This window comes from Kwoniella newhampshirensis, chromosome 3 (assembly GCF_039105145.1).
Source record: "Kwoniella newhampshirensis strain CBS 13917 chromosome 3, whole genome shotgun sequence".
Taxonomy (NCBI): domain Eukaryota; kingdom Fungi; phylum Basidiomycota; class Tremellomycetes; order Tremellales; family Cryptococcaceae; genus Kwoniella; species Kwoniella newhampshirensis.
Window position 1 is genome coordinate 241,197 of NC_089957.1, and position 16,397 is coordinate 257,593.

Below are 16,397 nucleotides of genomic sequence, written 5' to 3' on the forward strand. Positions count from 1 at the left end.
TCTGAGCTTCATAATGGCGATAACGACAATCTCTTTCCTCTATCCCGGAGCGATGGGATCTTCTCTCGCCCGAGTCCTCCATCAACGTCAACCTCACTTGACGTTACTCACCTCGCTCACCGGTCGATCACAAAAGACCATCGATAGAGCTACTTCTTGCGGACTACAAAACGTCCCCTTGCCGGACCTCGTCTCGAGATCCGATCTCATCATCTCCATCTTACCCCCTTCAGCAGCAACAACACTCGCCAAACAGATCGTCTCGGTCCTACCGACTGTGACTCGAGTCAGCTCAGATCCGCCAATATATCTTGATGCAAATGCCATCTCGCCAGATACCGTCGCGGCGATCTCCAAGATCGTGCAGGAACATGGTATCCCATTCATCGACGGAGGAGTTTTCGGCTTGCCAGCCACAGAAGATGGGTCGTCCATTCCTAAATTGTATCTGTCTGCGGCGCCAGAAACGGAAGATAAGATGAAGGAGGTTGCGGAAGTCCTGACGGGCGGTGGGGAAGGAAAAGGGTTGAAGGTGCCGACTCTGGAAGGCGCGGGAGTGGGAGGAGCTAGTGCGCTCAAGATGTGTTTTGGTGGGATTAACAAGGGCTTGATAGGGTTGGCTTCCGTCGCAGTCCTTGGTGAGCAGATCCACAATTCGAGATAGATCTATAACTGAATATGACCTTTATTGATACAGCCGCGCAAGCGCATTCCCCCGGCACAGCCAAAGCGCTGATGGAACTGTTGGCTCAAGCCAAGCCTGACTTATTACAAGGCTTCACCAAATCGTTCCCAGACAGTGTCAACAAGGCTTATCGCGTGAGTTTAACTATTCTCCTTGGTATTTCACTCTGACCGAACCCTTGCTGAGGACAAAGTTGAACTCACAGTGGGTCGGTGAGATGGAGGAAGTTTCGGCGTTCATCACTGCGTCGCTGCTTCCCACCGCCCCCAAAGACGGACCCTCTCCTGCCGATACGTACAAGGGCCTCGCACAGGTCTTCCAACGCGTGGCCGACTCTTATGATGCCAGTGAGAGCGGTAGAGAAGGCGGCGAGGACGTGACGACTTTGTTGGACTGGGCAGAAGAATCGAAAAAGATCTTGGATGCTAAAAAGGGGTCATAGATGCTTAGTGGGATATTGGACTTGTATGATCCTCTAGGAGCTTTCCTTATTGAGATTACTTGAACCAGCTGCAGCTTCATCTGGAGATGTCGGAGATCGACGCCGGCAACAATCATGTAAGACCCACGCCGAGAGTGTCGGCTTATCGAGCTTACTCTGGTCTTGCTTCACGTCACTTGCTGCTGAGAATCATGTCCAATTGTGCGTACAGCAGATCCGGGGACTCGTACAGACCTGGCGGTCATAGCAGGCTACGAACACGTTCAGGGTGTTCGTCAGGTAAAGGTCGTTGGAATGCATCCAGGTGTTGAAGAGGGTGGCGTCTGCTTTTCCCTCATTCGGACTTGGAGGAGTTCAGGCACCAAACTTGAAACGAGTTCAGAAATCCACATCCACATCCACACACACTTCGTTTTTGTTCTTTTTTTTATTATTCATGGTATCGTGTAGCGGGTGGGCAATCACACGATAGACGACAAGATTCTTTGAAGAGACAATATAGGTGAGAGCAATCAGATCGATCAGATGATAGGCGACCATCCGACATTCTCCTCATCTGGTGGGTCAGTCGAAAGACAGCCAGCAAAGACGGTGCCGTCGACCTTGAAACACGTTGGATCAAGGAAAGAGGAGTGAGAGAGAGGAGCACATCTACGCTGGCCGAATCCCGATTGTAGGTCCGTGCGTGGTCAAAGCTCCTTACAGCGATGGGTAGCTAATGTTCTCCTTTGTGTTACAGATCGCCTCACTGCACGCCTGTGTGATTGAGACGGAGACAGAGAGAGAGAGAGAATCAAGGCGAAGCAATTCAAGGAGGAAAGGATCCCCTATCGTCGATCTCACACCTCTCCTTCAATCTGTATCAGAGTCAGAGGTGCTTGACCGGAAGCTGGTCTCGGAGCGCAGGAACACAGTGAGTCGATGAGAAGCCTTTTTGTCTTTCCTTCTCCAGTCACTAGAATATCATGCTTGATAGCTCCGGCCAACCCTTCAGCTTTATCCCAAATCTTGCTAAACCCAATCAGCTTGTCCCTTGGCACTATCCCATCCCACACTTCGCTGTGGTAGAACTGTCCAGGGGCGTCTACAAAATCAGCATCATAAGAGGGTCAATGTGAGCTCAGCGTTCGGTGTCCGCTCCGTACTGCATTTGGTCACACAGCTCCCCTTTCACCGTACGATCCTCCTGGCTTCCGTATGTATACTTCGCTGCATACCTACAGTTACTCAACATCAACGTATGGTTCGCTGATACGCCCGTATTTCAGGCCATTTGTTGAAACGGAGATCGCACAGACCCCCTCAAAGTCACCGACCTGCGTTTCATTACTTTCCCCATCTTTCCCTCTCAGACCGGTCGGCCCATACAGATATATACACACCGCGTCTCCTCGTATCCTCCCATACTACGTTTGATCTACCCAACATCTCACTCGACTTACAACTTTCATCAACTGCAGTTTCTCGCAACTCAAATCACTCCCGGTCACACAATCCCTTCATCGCATATCAGGACTGGTTATCCTACCTACTCTTTCAGCCTAGCATCAACCCACATTACTTAGATATACTATCTCTAGGAGGTGTACAAGCATTTTTGCCCCTCAGAGCACTCGCATCAAGGACCGACACATCCATTTGCCACTCGCGGACTTGTCTTCGCTTTAGCTGTCCACAACGACGGCCTACGATGTCGACATCCAGCAACTCCCATCTGATGAAGACCACTCGCAGGGGTAGGCCATATGTGAAGGTGAATGAGACAGAGCAAGGCGCAGCCCGATACTGACACTTACCCAGGACACTCATGATCTATTCTGCACACTGGTGGTCAGTCTTGAATTCGACACACACAGAAGCTTCTTCAAAACGTATCCAAACAGTTTTACTACGTGAGTGCAGAGCACCAATAATCAACTCTCAGCTGACAGCTTGCAGTGATGGTGCTTGTGCGAATCTCTCTTCGTTAAAGTTCTCCCAATCTCAACGGTCTGCCGACCCGAAAGATCCTACCCGCATCGTTACCACTACCACCACAACGACCTTCTCCATGTCTCGAGAAATGGCAAAAGGGATGTGTCAACATTTCATGGACTCCCATTTGATCGAAAACGCCATCGACCTTGGTTCCGGAACTTTCAAGGACAGAGGGATCTACATGCTCACTGCCAAAGGTCTGCATATCCTCGAACGATTCGTCACAAAGAATGGCATTTCCGCCGACCATTTACTGAAGATCTTCGCGTCTCAACCCATCTGCATGAAACTCCTACATCTCGAAAGAAGATCGCAGGATGACGAGATGATAGTAACACGAGGTGTGATCGAAGTTCTCTACAGACGCTTTGCGGGCCGGGAACCGAATCTCACAAGGTTGAATGAGGATGAACTGCAAGCATACTATCACTCGAGGTTCTACATGAAAGCGCCTCCTCTCCCACCGGGCGAGACTCTTGACAGAGCAAATGGTATGATTGTGCGTAAGGTCGCGGCATCAGGAGAAAAGAAGGAGGCACCGGACGAATACTGGTTCTCAGCGTTATCAGCGATCGACTGGATACTCGACTACACCTCAGCGACCGGCGCGGACGAGGCTGCCGATATCCTTGGTCAGTTCGTGCGATACGGCTTGATTATTCTGGTCAGTGACAAAGGCAGAGTGAAGGAGGGGAATATGGTCGTGACGGTACGCGCAGGCGGTGCGGGCGGAGGTGCAGGAGGCATCATGGTAAGTCGCTGTGTGATGTAAAAAGCGAGTTTCTTATTGTGTATCTCAACAGCAAGAAGCAGAGTTCCGTGCCACCGAGAAGGCGATTTACAAGTTCACCAAAGAAGGCATCCAAACCGCTAAATGGCACGAAGCTTCTTCTGGCGCCAAGAATGGTTCTGGCCTCACCACTGCGCCGTCCAAGCCGAACCTCCAAACTCCAGACTCTAGCGTATCGCTTAACAAATCCCGTTCATCGGCGGAGGCGAGCCCAAGCGCTCAAATACAACGTCGGACATCCATTTCTGATCGATTCCGAAGCGATTTCGATATAACCGGTGTGCCAGGTGGTGACAACCACGTCAAAGACAGCCATACCGCACGACTGAAACAAATTCTCGAAGAACCAGCGCTGAGAAGTCTGTTTAGAGAGTTCTTGAGAGTGAACTTCTGCGAGGAGAATCTGAGTTTCTGGCTGGATGTCCAGGACTTCAAGAGGAGATTTCACACGACAAGTTCAGCTGTTGCGACACCCGGAACGGGGAAGGGCGGCAAGGCGGGCGGGCAAGCTGCGATGGAGAAGCATCAGCAAGATCTTATCGCTATGGCATTTGTCATCTACAACAGTGAGTTGTAAACTCGTTTCATGAGGATCGGATCAACTCCACTGATACAAAGTCTTCATCTCCATAGCATATCTGGCTCCCGCGTCACCATGCGAGCTGAACATCGACCATAATCTCCGAGCCGAACTCATCGCCTACATGAACCAAATCACAGCAGACAAAGATGCAGGCATCAAAGGCCACATCGAACCTGGAATAGGGAACACGCTTCATGCTAGTCAACTGCAGACTTTGGTCAAGCTGTACGAGAGGATTCAAGTTTACATTTTCAGACTGATGGCAACGGATTCGGTTCCCAAGGTCAGTGATAGCCCTTGCGTGCGATTGTCAAAGTGCTTTGCTGATGGTAATTCCGCGATTTTTTGGTCATTAACAGTTCTGCAAGACTGAGCGGGTAAGTAACGTCTTATTTCCTCTTGGACGACAGAGCTAATCATGAATGTCTACTGTAGTTCATTAATCTCATGCAATCCTTGTTCGAATATTCGGACAAGGATGGATCAGGAAAAACCGGATTGGAGAACAAAGCTGCCAATCTGTCGATAGACGCAAAGAAAGCTCTGGCATCAGGAGTCGATTTACACCAACCCAGTCCGACCAGAGCGTATCTGACTATCTCTCAGGTGAGTCATTGACAGAGAGAGAGTCCGAGCAAGTCAGGGTCGGTTGAAGAGGCTGATGATTCGAGCACACACAGGCTGCTAATGAGAAACAAGCGGCATTGCAGAAAGCTCAAAAGGGGATCTTGTGATTCTCTAGACTGTCTTTTCCCTCATATCTCATAGAATCATAATCATTCATGTGCATCATTCAATTATTCGTTCGCAAATCATAGTGAACCCGAGTCATAGTTCACAAGACGACAACCTGTTATACAGTATAACAATCATTGCTTTCTCTTTCTTTGGGTCTCACAATTTCTTCTTGCATGCATACATATTCTGAAAACGTTGAGTTGACTGAGTTCTCTCCTAAGTGGTCAAGGATGCCTCGAACATCGCATATCATCATACACTGCACACGAAGTAGACCAAGATATCACAAGATAGAGGCAGATCGTCACGAAACGGAAGAACAAGTGTTACCAAAACGTATATCTATCCAACCAGGAACACCCAAATATGATTCACAGTACAATCATGAACACCAAACCTTTGTATAAGATATGAAGTAATATGGACTTGGGACAAACTTCAGTTTCCTCTGGGGTCCCAATTTTTCTGCGACACAATCAAATTCACGAATCGCAAACTCGGTCATTCAACATTATCTCCTCGCTCGAACTCGCCCGCTTTGTATTCTGCTCCGATTCTGATATTACTGTGCGAAAAAGCGCAATCAGTGACTTGGTATCGTTTACACCGCAATGTGTTCGGTGGATCACTCACTCTAGGATATGCACAGAGACATCCGCATATCGCATGTGTTTGCCCTGCAAATAATGTTTAGCTTTTGACGCGGCAGACGCTACCTGTGGGGAGCTAAAGACTCACTATTGATATCAGAGCTGTCCTGAACGCTTCTCCTTTGGCTTGCAAGTCCAACAATCTCCCTTCGTCACCTTCTTGAAGCTCGTAAACTATCCGATTGGCATACTTGTACATCAATCGTGCGAGCTGAAGCCAGATGACGGCGGAGAGTAGATCGTGCCCGGCTGCACGTTGGGGAAAGCTCGTCAGTGTGGAAGAAGTAAAACGATGCCTCTTTTTATATAGGGCGGATACGTTGTTGACTCACCGAAGACGTCAAGTGTGTTGACCTGAGCCAGTTGGATATGTTCCAATACCTTTCCCGCCGCATGAGACATTTGATCCAGATAATCTCGTTCGGTCCCGGGAATCGCGTCGACTTCCTCTTTCGCGTGGAGGAAAGCAAGGACGCTGTCATCGCAGGAATAAATCAGCTCTTTTTCCCATGGTCAACGCAGTGGAAGAAAGTGATACGTACGTGTATAATAACATCCAGGCTTGATTCAGTTGTCCTATCTCTGAGGGGCGTTCACCGAAGAATTCCGGTTTGACGCGACGTAACGTAGCCATGTACCCCTTTGTGAGACGGATGAGGCGAGATGTACGTTCAGGTGTAGCTACACTATCGGGCAAGTCGAAAAGTCTGACTCGCGAGACGGGCTGTCAGCTCACCACCAGGGTAAGAACAGAGAGCCAGCTGAGATAAAGACGAATGCACTTATCCAGCGATACTTACCGGTTGGCATGGTACAGCAAAGTAAGGGCCTTCACTTGTGCACACAGTGGTGTATCGTCGGCCGCGCTGTCCACTGTCTGCGAGTTCATGAAATGATGAATGGTTCGATTGTCAAGTATCGAGGTGCGCTGATCAAAGGACAGATCAGCAAGTGCTGGGAGGTCATACTCTTTCCACCAAACTCACACTCTCATACTCCTCTTTGGGCCAAGGGGTAGTGATCTCCTCATCGGTAAAGGCTAGATGACCTTTAGTGTTAGGTGGGAAACTGATTTGACAAAGTGCACAAAAAACGTACCGGAAGGCCATCCCCAACCTGAGATGAGACATCAGCGAGCTGTTGAGGTCTTGATCGAAGCTAAATAAATAGACCTACCGACTGCTGCTGCCCTGTCACATCGATACACAAACCAGCTGCAGACATGGTATGTGAGCGATCAGCACATGGAGGTCAGAGATGCACGCCATCACTTACAAGATATTGACCCTGTTCTCGTACTCATGCAAATTTGTCGGCGGAGGCACGATGACGCCCTTCTGGATAACTAATCTGTGCTTTTTCTCCTTCTCCACCCTCTCTCTCCACCTGTCTCCTCGTTCGCCGTTCAGGAACCTTTCCGCAACATGACCCAGCTTATCTAAGCCCGTGGCATGAATGATCGCCGGCGACACCGCACTCTCGGCCCATCCTTCGATGAAACGAGCTTGGTCATAATAGTTCAACGCGCGAGTACTGTTAGCAACGATGATGTCTAGGAAACGAGGATCGGCGACTGCGATGGCATGAATCGAAGAAGCGCGCGCGTGAGGTTGGAGAAGAGAAGGAATGACAGGAGATTGAAGGGCAGGCGACGGTGAAAGCGGAAGGAGGAACGAGATGAAAGAAAGGAATAGCGATGGATGAATGGGTGAGTCGGATTTCGGGGCTAGTCGAGAGATCAGAGTCGTCGGGGGGATGATGGGATGAAAAAAGGGGAATGAGGGAGGGCCGACGTAGAGTTGAATCCTGTTCAGTCCCGTCAGTGACGACATCTTCCTTGGATCACCGACGACGATGTCGACTCACAGATGAGAAAGGATCTTCTCGCCGATCCCTTTCTCTCCGCTAATAGCCTTGACTATCTCGTTCGAGATCGCTTCGGGTGTCATATTCTCCCATGGGAATGTCGATCCTTGGCCAGCAGCATCAACGCTTGTATCGGCGGCAGCGGCATCCGCAAGGGTCATCAGATCCGGCTCGAACCTTTTATCCGGTGTCAAGCCCAGGTCGAAGCTTGACAGGGTAAATGTATCATCATAGACTCCTGGTCCCGTCCCTCCGACTCCCACACCATCCTGTTCAGGGGTTTGTAGCAGGTCATCTGTTCCGCTCGTACCGGTCCCCGCCGACGGATGGTTGTTCTGATGATCCAGCCGTTTCTCCAACTCCTGTAGTCTGTCTTCGAGGACTTTTACACGACTTCTCTGCTTCTTCTGAGAGTATACGCATTCTCTGCCGATTTTGGCGCAGTTTGCACAAGTGGGTTCTTCGGCGGAACATTTGAGCTTTCGACGTTTGCAGAATTCACACGCTCCTCCTCTGGCCAACATGTTCGCACGCGATGATGCCTTTCTTTTCACTGGAGCACCAGAGTTGCCGCCAGCAGCAGAAGACGTGGGAGTAGGTGAGTCAGCAAGTGCAGGATCGATAGGTACAGAGCCTTCTTGAGCGACGGCCGCCAGGTTGTTCAATTGTTCTTGACCTTGATGCCCAGTCTCAAGTCGTGAACCGATGTCGCGATCTCCTGACGCTGATGCAAGCGTCGGTTCTTGATGACTATGGTCCGTGGAAGCTGCTTCTCCGAACAGCGTCTTGAGAGCTGATTCCGTTTCTGCGTCGCGCGAGGAGTCGGTCTGTGAGGGCAGGGGTCCGAGCCAGTTCATGTCCGACTCCGGGACGTTGCCTATCTTATTAGAATCCTCGTCGGCAGAAGGGTGATAGTCGCCGTACGAACGTGACATGTTGGCTATGTATCTGACAGGCGCTTGTCTCTGGACCGGTATCGTAGGTTATGAGAGAGAGAGAGAGACCCAAGGGAAGATGAGGCAAGGGGGGAGGGTGGTGGACTGGAGTGGAGGGAGAACGGGACAATGTTGTTGTTGGACTTGGTGTGTTTTGAACGGAGGATGGTGTGAATCTCCGATTGTATAAGGAGGTTGAAGATCATGTCCGGGTGTTTGGACACGGAGAGAGAATAAGTGATCGTGGTATTTCCTGCCTTTATCCCACCGGGTAGTATTATTGAAAATCGAATTAGGCGCCAGAGATAAAATCTCTTTGATCTTTCCTTTTCGGACCTATTTGATCGCCGGTAATTGATCGTTGTTTTAAGCCTCACCACATATCATCGTGAGCCAAAAGGGTGTGTATATGTCATGTAATTTCATGTAGTTATGGCGGGTGGCGTGACTGCTCACTCGATGACATTACGGCGGCCAATCTCATTCACTTCCTGGGCAATGGTACTTTAGTGGTTTGTCTTGGTTCATGTTCAAAGTATACACCCACCTACCCCTATTGACTGACTAGATGGATCTCACATCACAAAGCGAATGATCATCGACCGACTCATTGCTTCTTACCCTTCATGATACTCCGGTCCATCGGCAACATGTCCCCTCGCCCTCTCCCCCTCCACATCCTCTTACCCTTATTCCTTCATCCCGTCCTGGCACAATCGCGCAACAACGGCAACTATTGGAACAACGGGATCGTCATCCCCACCTCGACCATCGTCGCCATCGGGGTGGGTTTCGTCGCATTCGGCTTCTCGGTCCTCATACTCCTCTTCGTCTTGCGTATCGCCAAGGTACGACGGATTTCGAGAGAAAGAGGAGAAGAGTTCAGGGTGGTCTGGAGTAGGGAGGGCGGGTTTTGGGGGTTTTTGAATTCGATGGGAGATACGGGAGGAGTGGGAGGCGGTGGCATTGGAGGAAGAAGAGGGATAATCAGGTGGGATAGGAATGGTGAGATAGCAGAGGTGATGAAAAGACCCGAAATGTGGGAAGTCTCGTGGCGTGACGAGCACGAACTGAGCAGAGTCAGTGTTGTCATCCTATGACTGTTGTACGGCGCAAAGCTGATCGTTGCACTGTCCCTAGCCATTGGCTGTGTGTTCTTCGACCAGCCCTCAGAAGCCTGAGAGAACGATCGGCTCAAACGACAGAGATTCTCCCTTACCGACAATCGACATAGCGATTTTCATATCACTGCCATCCCCAAATGCATCCGATTCAGAAGCATTGCCAAACCTGATAGTGGGAACCACTTCTCTTGTCCCAATCATCCCATCGCCATTGTCCCGAGTCGTCTCAGAAGAATCAGATCGATCGGATGGAGCGGTTGAGAGTAAGACGAAGGGTCAAGTTACAGAAGTGGAATATGTCTCCTCGCCCGGCGGGTCATCGCGGAGGGCAAAGTGGGAAAAGTCAGATACGGGACAATGGCACGTTGAAGGGATACAATGACAAGAGAAATGTAGCACTTGAAGTATATGGTGTATTTCATATAGCATCCTGCCAGCAACTGTATGTAAGCATGCATGACATCGATTAGGGCTGGTTCCACCATCCGGACAATCTCGTCTGGACACCGTCCCAATTATCAACAGCTGGTCTGACATCGAGGTAGAACGATACCTTTCCGTCATCGCCAGCCCGACCGGTGTAGAAATCGATAACGTATCGTACATGAGTACCACACCGATCGACTAGCCAATCATGTCGGTCGAAAGGAGGCGTGTAACTAAGGCAAAACAAACCGCAGAATTAGCCAGGGATTTAAAGGACGATTTTGGCGAAATGTTATTCACCCTAATGCTGTCTTGAACCAAGCTTTTGGCGTTCGTTCTTTTGGTTTACCTACGAAACTGACAAGCTTTGGTCCTCCACATCTCTCACTCCCAAACGGACTTTCCCACTTCAATACCTCTTCCCAAGCCTTCTCATTCACTGCGTTATGGATCGGGACGATCGTTCGCATATCTTGCGCTTTCGGATTATGATTTTTCCTCAACATCGCATTGAAGAATTGTTGTTCCGAAGGATAGACCCAATTCCCAGCCTCGTCCTTGTGAGCTCCGGATGATGCTGCCGAGGAGGATGATGATGATGGGATTGCGTGCTCGGAAGGTGGTTGGGAAGGTCCAGGATGAGAGACAGGAGCTCGTGGTATAGAAGAGATCACTCGTGATTGAGATAGACGAGAAGCTGAGCCCGTTGGTGGAGGAGTCTTGGCCTCAGGATGGAATGGGTGAGGTGTGGAAGAAGACGAGGCATCGAGCCATGCTTGTCGAGTAGAGTGGTCGACGGGGCATTTGTCAGCAGACGCAGCGGGAGCGGAGGAAGTGCTTGGAGTGGGATCCGGGTTAGGAGAGGAAGAGGCAGCGGGCGAGGGCGTAAAAGGCCACATGTTTGTAAGTGGGCCTGTCGTCTAAAGGTCTTCGCTGTCGTATCTTCACGAATAGGTGGAATCACTTCAGAGAACAGAAATAGAATGTAATAATTAGAATGAAACCCTCACGAATTCCAGGAATTCAACACTTTCCAGTGTAGCTGTTGACGGGACCAAACTTACCACGTGTTCCGTGCACTGTTGCCCCGCGTCACTACACTCTTTTGCGTCAATCCATAGTCATTGCTCTGACCAGCAAGCACAATACACCCACATACACAGCTGAAAGAGGGTCAAGTTTTCGCCTTGGTTCATATGGCCGAGGCCAAGAAGCAGTCATCGTCTCCTTCTGGCTCTGAGCGTAAACGAGGCACACTTCCCAAACGCTCCACTGTAGCATCCACTTCCACTTCCTCCCCTATCAACGACGCTTGGGACCAACCTAGTCGAAACCAAAACATGGCGTCTGCACGACCTGTCTTCAGCGGGATGCTGGACATGATGAGACGAGGTCCTCCTGCTTCCACCAACGTCAACAACACCGCTCAGTCAGGTACTAGCAGTCAAGAAGAGGGTTCCGGGAATACGACAAACGGAGGATCATCGGGCGAATCTGCCGCAGCTGGTCAAACTGCACCACCGATCTTGACGAGACCGAGAGCGCCAGCGATGTTGCCACTCAAGAGGGAGCTATTTGAGGACGGTGGTATGGGCGGGAGTAGAGGTAATCAGGATAGTATAACATTGGGCCAACTGAAAGCGCACACGGCTGGTATGCCGGCTAAGCAGAAGGTGGGTCAGTAAGCACAAGACCTCGGCAGTATCACTAGCTGATCGATACAAATGGCCGGACGCTTCAGACACAACTGTTCGACTTCAGATACGATGATACCGATACTCTTATGAACGAACTACAGGAATTTTACCCCTACGGAGAGATGGCACACGTCGCCAAGAACCCCGAAAAGTTCAAAGGCTCTTTCCAGGGAGGTAAGTCGGCCGTTCTCTGGTGCGTGACAAAGTGACCTGACCAGCCAATACTATGTTTTATAGATTGGACAGAAGCACCTATGAATGCGAGGAAGGCTTACATCGAAATACAGCTGGAACAGTTGGAAAGTCCCGTCCATGATGTGAGACGGATAGCACAAGGGAGATTACTGTATTTGATACAAGGTATGTCCGTTCTCAGTACTCCGCTGCTTTTTCTGTATTTGAGCTCAACTTGCCACATATAGGATGTTTCGCCGAGACAACATCACCCGAAATGCAGCTACATTGGGTCATTGAGAATGCAAAAACTATGAGAGCGGTAGACGGAGTTACAACTATAGTTCTGAGTTTGAGAGATGCTGCGAAGCGATATACAGCTTCCACGTAAGTCGTCGGTCGCCTTACTGTAAAAGAAAGTGAGTGACTTATGCGGCGGATTCTTACAGTGACGACAAGCCGGTCTCTGGCGGTCCGGCTCCTGGTACTGTTCCTGCTCAGGTCGATCCGTACGATATAGGAAACGCAGAACTTATGGACCTTTTTGGAATGCTATACTTTATCGTCGAGGTCTTTAGGACTGACGAAACTTTTGGCGACGAAATCAGTCAGTCATCAGAGCCAGTGAACCTCACAACGTAGCTGACTAACTTCTAGTGGCTATGTCGCCTCCGCTTCCTCTCGTGCTTTTCCAGATGGTCGCATCCCTGAAAGATAGGCTTCCAAGAGGATTTCCGATCAAGAAGGCCTTGCTATTATTTTGGAAGGTCTTACTGACGTGTTTGGGCGGCATGAAAGAGGTAGCGAAGGCCAGAGCACTGTCCAGAGAATGGGCGGGATTGAAACCGGAAGACAAAAGCGAGTGTTCGAGCGACAGGGAGGCGACCGGGTAAAAGCTGACAAATACCGGTAGACTTCACTAAAGCTTCTCCGATCGATATTGCCAATTGGCGACGGGATACTTCAACCAAGTATCCTACCTTCGCCCCTCCCCAGTCAAGCGTTATCTCCATTCCTAACGAAAAGCTCGCGGAGGGCATCAAGCCGATACCTGCGCGACCGAATTATCACTCCACCGAACTTCCTCCTGCACCTCCACGACAACAAGGCAACGGTGCCTCTTCAACATCGAATCCCATGCCTGGCACGCCTGCTCCTTCTCCTCCCCCTTCCCCGGCACCAAAGCAGAAAAAACAACAATACCAAACGGATCCTACCCGGCCCTTCCTGTTTCCATATTCCCGATTATCAGGAAATGCACCTACCAGTCTCGTTCCATTCGCGATAGCAGAGGCCGATAGGCTCTACCACCGACATGAGTATGTGTCTCTAGGCTTGTTGCAGATGTGGGAAGTAAGAGAAGATTGCATGCGAGAAGAAAGAGGTTTGGGCAAAAGTGGTTTGATCGGGTTCACAAATTCGCAGTGGGATGAGGAGGAGGATGAGGAAGCTGAAGCAGCGATGAGGAGAGACTGGCAATATGAGGAAGAGGAGATGGATTGCTTGAATCGAGGAGACAAAGAAGGGGCTAGGATTGCAAGGGAGAAAAGGGCGGCGGCGAAGCGACTGCATAGAGTTGAGATCATCTACGTGAGCGCGACAACATTTCACTTGATACGCAATTTTATATTGACATACTCTGTGTGTACAGAAAAACGCTCTGCCGTTATTGCAGAGCTTTGTTATAGTATTGCTCAAATTACTGCTCGCTACAGTCACAGCTAGTTCCGGGACAGGAGGCACTGTCAATCTTACCAATGGTCTGCCGCAACAAGGTTTGACTTCGCCCACAGCAGAAGTGCCTCGTAAGCTTTCTGCCTCACTCTCGCGATGAGGCCAGGACTAATCGTTGCACGTAGCCCCGGAGAACGCACCGCCTCGCACCATGGAAGAAGTCGATAGTGCCAGACATCGGGAAATCAGCACGAAAGCAATCTCTGCGATCTTACTACTTCTGCTCAAATGGTTCAAAGCGTCGCGTGAGTGTTTGTCCTTACTGCAATGGTAATATGTTAGTCCTGAGCATGATCAATTTTAGACACCCTGAAGTTTCACTATCTTGCGCAACTACTTTTCGACTCGAATTGCTCATTGTTGGTGCTCAAGATGTTTGGGATTCACGAGCTCTTGCCCTTTGTCACAGCCAAGAATGAATTGGAAGATTGGAAGTGAGTCTTGCAAAATCATGAGAAACGAGCATCATCCCTCATGCCGTACCGTCTCGCAGCTTCTTTCGATACTGCCAACTCAACTGCTCTCGCTCACCTTCGGATCGACCAGAAGATGATATGCTTCGACCTCCCAAACTCTCTCCACGACCTATCGAAGCCCCGTCTTTAGATGGAAACGAAGTGGAAATCATCAGCGAATACTCATGGAGAAATTTCTTCTCATCAATCAACTTCTTGAAAATTCTGCAGAAGATCACGAAGCATAGAAGCCATAGGACATACATGTTGACCACGTACAAGAGTTCGGTAAGTGGCTGCCCGATCGCTGCTGTGACAAGTCTAGGCTGACGAAATGATACAGCAAATCCTCAAGCGGATGCTCCGGGTCAATCACCCCATGATCCAGCTCCAAATATTGAAGCTCATCAAAAGTCAAATGCCATGGTGCGGGCGAAAATGGCGTCAAAGTGAGTTGCAATGCCTTCACGAGGTTCAGAAAGTCATGGAACTCATGACAACATAACGCAGCAAACATGAAGGTCATCACTTCCATCTATCTCAACTGTCGTCCCGAACTTAGGGATGAGTGGTTGGGTGGCACAGATCAAGATACTGAACTGGAAGACGCCCTGGTAAGCCACCAGATCCAGAAACCTGTACATTTAGCTGACACTGTACCTTCTTCGTCAGCCCCAGGAATACGCGCTACGCTCTTTGGTGCAATTTTACAATAAACGGCATTACTCCATTCACTCTGCTCCTCTACCCTCTCCCGACGCAGGGCATCGACGGTCAAACTCCACTTCAGCTGTGGTTTTGGAAGATCCTGCTCTGCACCATGATCATCCTCATGCCCAAGGCGGCCATCCTCGCAAATCTTCCATTGGAGAAGCAGACGTCTTCCCCCCAAGGCAGAGTGTGGCACCTCCAACATTGCCTTACAACCCCGATGGTATGATCGAATTCTGGCTGCATGAGTACGAGGATGTGCTTGGAGAGGTTTTCGGAAACGGAGAAGGATCTAACGATATTTGGGATGACTTCGGTCTCAGCGGTGCAGGAGGTATGGCCGGTGGTGCAATACCCGGACAGGGAATGAATATGACAGACGGGGGAAGGCGAAGATCCCGTGACAGAGACGATAGGGATAGGGCTTGGAACAGATTGAACGAAATTATGAGAGGGGATGGAGAAGAAGAGATTAGCGATTCGGAAAGTGTGGTCAGCGTGGGAGAATTGGGAGAAGGGGCGAGGCTGAATGGTGCAGGGTTTGGTGGGGACAGGTCGGACGAGGACGACGCGGAAGGACGAGATCGCAGAGTGGGCAGAGGACATGGTAGACGGAAAAGCGGAGATGGGGAGAACACCTGGGAGGTGAGCACGGGATACTCCATTCTTGGCTAGAACTCCAGCTAACGGAGTTCTCTTGCTCAACGCAGCATATGTCCCCGACACTTGCTCTTTTACCGCGTTCACCGGCGGAACGTCGAAGATCTTCATCTTCAGGCTCGGGCGGATCACCGCTCCGACCCGTTGTCCCGGGTATAACAAACGGACTTGGAGCTCTGGGTCTAGGTGCAGCAGACGTTTTCGACGACGAAGACGAGATCGATACGAGAGGTCCGATGCCTATCAAGATGGACACGAGGGATCATGAGGAGAGAGAAGGGGGAGCGGTGGATGAGGTTGAGTATACTTATGGGGAGTAGGAAGTTACGACGTAATGACATGACATGATCTTGATCGGAAGTACCAATGTGATACTACTGAAGACTTGCAAATTCATCTAATCGTTGATGGACTATTGTCTTGAAACCCATTCACCGTGACTGACGCCTCATACACTTTGCAATGAGCATGAATTCTCGTATCCCTGAACAGTGCCAGAGATGTCCATGAAGGCAGAGCGTTTATCGACAAGTACTGCAGTATTCCGGATCAAGACCACGGAACGCGATTCCGATCCATTTAGCAGATCACTAGACACGACGACCCTTCCGATTAGTCTCAAAAAATCGTTCGTTAGCGTGAGGAACGACCGGTAGGGTTTGCCTCTTTTCCAAGCTAATTCCGAAGGCACTGGATCACGTTTTCCGATCACCTTTGACTCGCTCTTCTGATCGTTTCATTGATTGACGA

General features: G+C 50.0%; 6 protein-coding genes across 6 annotated transcripts; 4 read left to right on the forward strand and 2 right to left on the reverse strand.

Moving 5' to 3' along the window:
- Positions 1-13: 13 nt before the first annotated feature.
- Positions 14-1,127, forward strand: IAR55_001441 (uncharacterized protein; the record flags this gene model as incomplete). Its single annotated transcript, XM_066944568.1, has 3 exons — positions 14-638; positions 698-819; positions 891-1,127. The coding sequence occupies 3 exons, from the start codon at positions 14-16 to the stop codon at positions 1,125-1,127; spliced, it is 984 nt and encodes a 327-aa protein (XP_066804491.1).
- A 1,690-nt stretch (positions 1,128-2,817) lies between these two features.
- IAR55_001442 (uncharacterized protein) lies at positions 2,818-5,211 on the forward strand (the record flags this gene model as incomplete). Its single annotated transcript, XM_066944569.1, has 8 exons — positions 2,818-2,880; positions 2,928-3,019; positions 3,066-3,855; positions 3,908-4,460; positions 4,528-4,760; positions 4,837-4,854; positions 4,913-5,083; positions 5,158-5,211. 8 exons carry the CDS (start codon positions 2,818-2,820, stop codon positions 5,209-5,211), a joined length of 1,974 nt encoding a protein of 657 aa, XP_066804492.1.
- A 505-nt stretch (positions 5,212-5,716) lies between these two features.
- On the reverse strand, positions 5,717-8,666 carry IAR55_001443 (uncharacterized protein; the record flags this gene model as incomplete). Its single annotated transcript, XM_066944570.1, has 11 exons — positions 5,717-5,780; positions 5,849-5,892; positions 5,954-6,114; positions 6,198-6,340; positions 6,408-6,572; positions 6,666-6,793; positions 6,852-6,904; positions 6,964-6,981; positions 7,042-7,079; positions 7,141-7,671; positions 7,732-8,666. The coding sequence occupies 11 exons, from the start codon at positions 8,664-8,666 to the stop codon at positions 5,717-5,719; spliced, it is 2,280 nt and encodes a 759-aa protein (XP_066804493.1).
- A 650-nt stretch (positions 8,667-9,316) lies between these two features.
- IAR55_001444 (uncharacterized protein) lies at positions 9,317-10,172 on the forward strand (the record flags this gene model as incomplete). The annotated part of the gene is made up of 2 exons (XM_066944571.1): positions 9,317-9,745; positions 9,807-10,172. The coding sequence occupies 2 exons, from the start codon at positions 9,317-9,319 to the stop codon at positions 10,170-10,172; spliced, it is 795 nt and encodes a 264-aa protein (XP_066804494.1).
- Positions 10,173-10,256: 84 nt separating this feature from the next.
- IAR55_001445 (uncharacterized protein) lies at positions 10,257-11,115 on the reverse strand (the record flags this gene model as incomplete). The annotated part of the gene is made up of 2 exons (XM_066944572.1): positions 10,257-10,449; positions 10,517-11,115. The coding sequence occupies 2 exons, from the start codon at positions 11,113-11,115 to the stop codon at positions 10,257-10,259; spliced, it is 792 nt and encodes a 263-aa protein (XP_066804495.1).
- Positions 11,116-11,556: 441 nt separating this feature from the next.
- IAR55_001446 (uncharacterized protein) lies at positions 11,557-15,967 on the forward strand (the record flags this gene model as incomplete). Its single annotated transcript, XM_066944573.1, has 15 exons — positions 11,557-11,889; positions 11,958-12,087; positions 12,151-12,273; positions 12,336-12,474; positions 12,537-12,694; positions 12,745-12,945; positions 13,001-13,677; positions 13,739-13,892; positions 13,947-14,066; positions 14,126-14,255; positions 14,315-14,564; positions 14,620-14,725; positions 14,787-14,890; positions 14,949-15,632; positions 15,698-15,967. The coding sequence occupies 15 exons, from the start codon at positions 11,557-11,559 to the stop codon at positions 15,965-15,967; spliced, it is 3,579 nt and encodes a 1,192-aa protein (XP_066804496.1).
- Between the last annotated feature and the right edge of the window lie 430 nt (positions 15,968-16,397).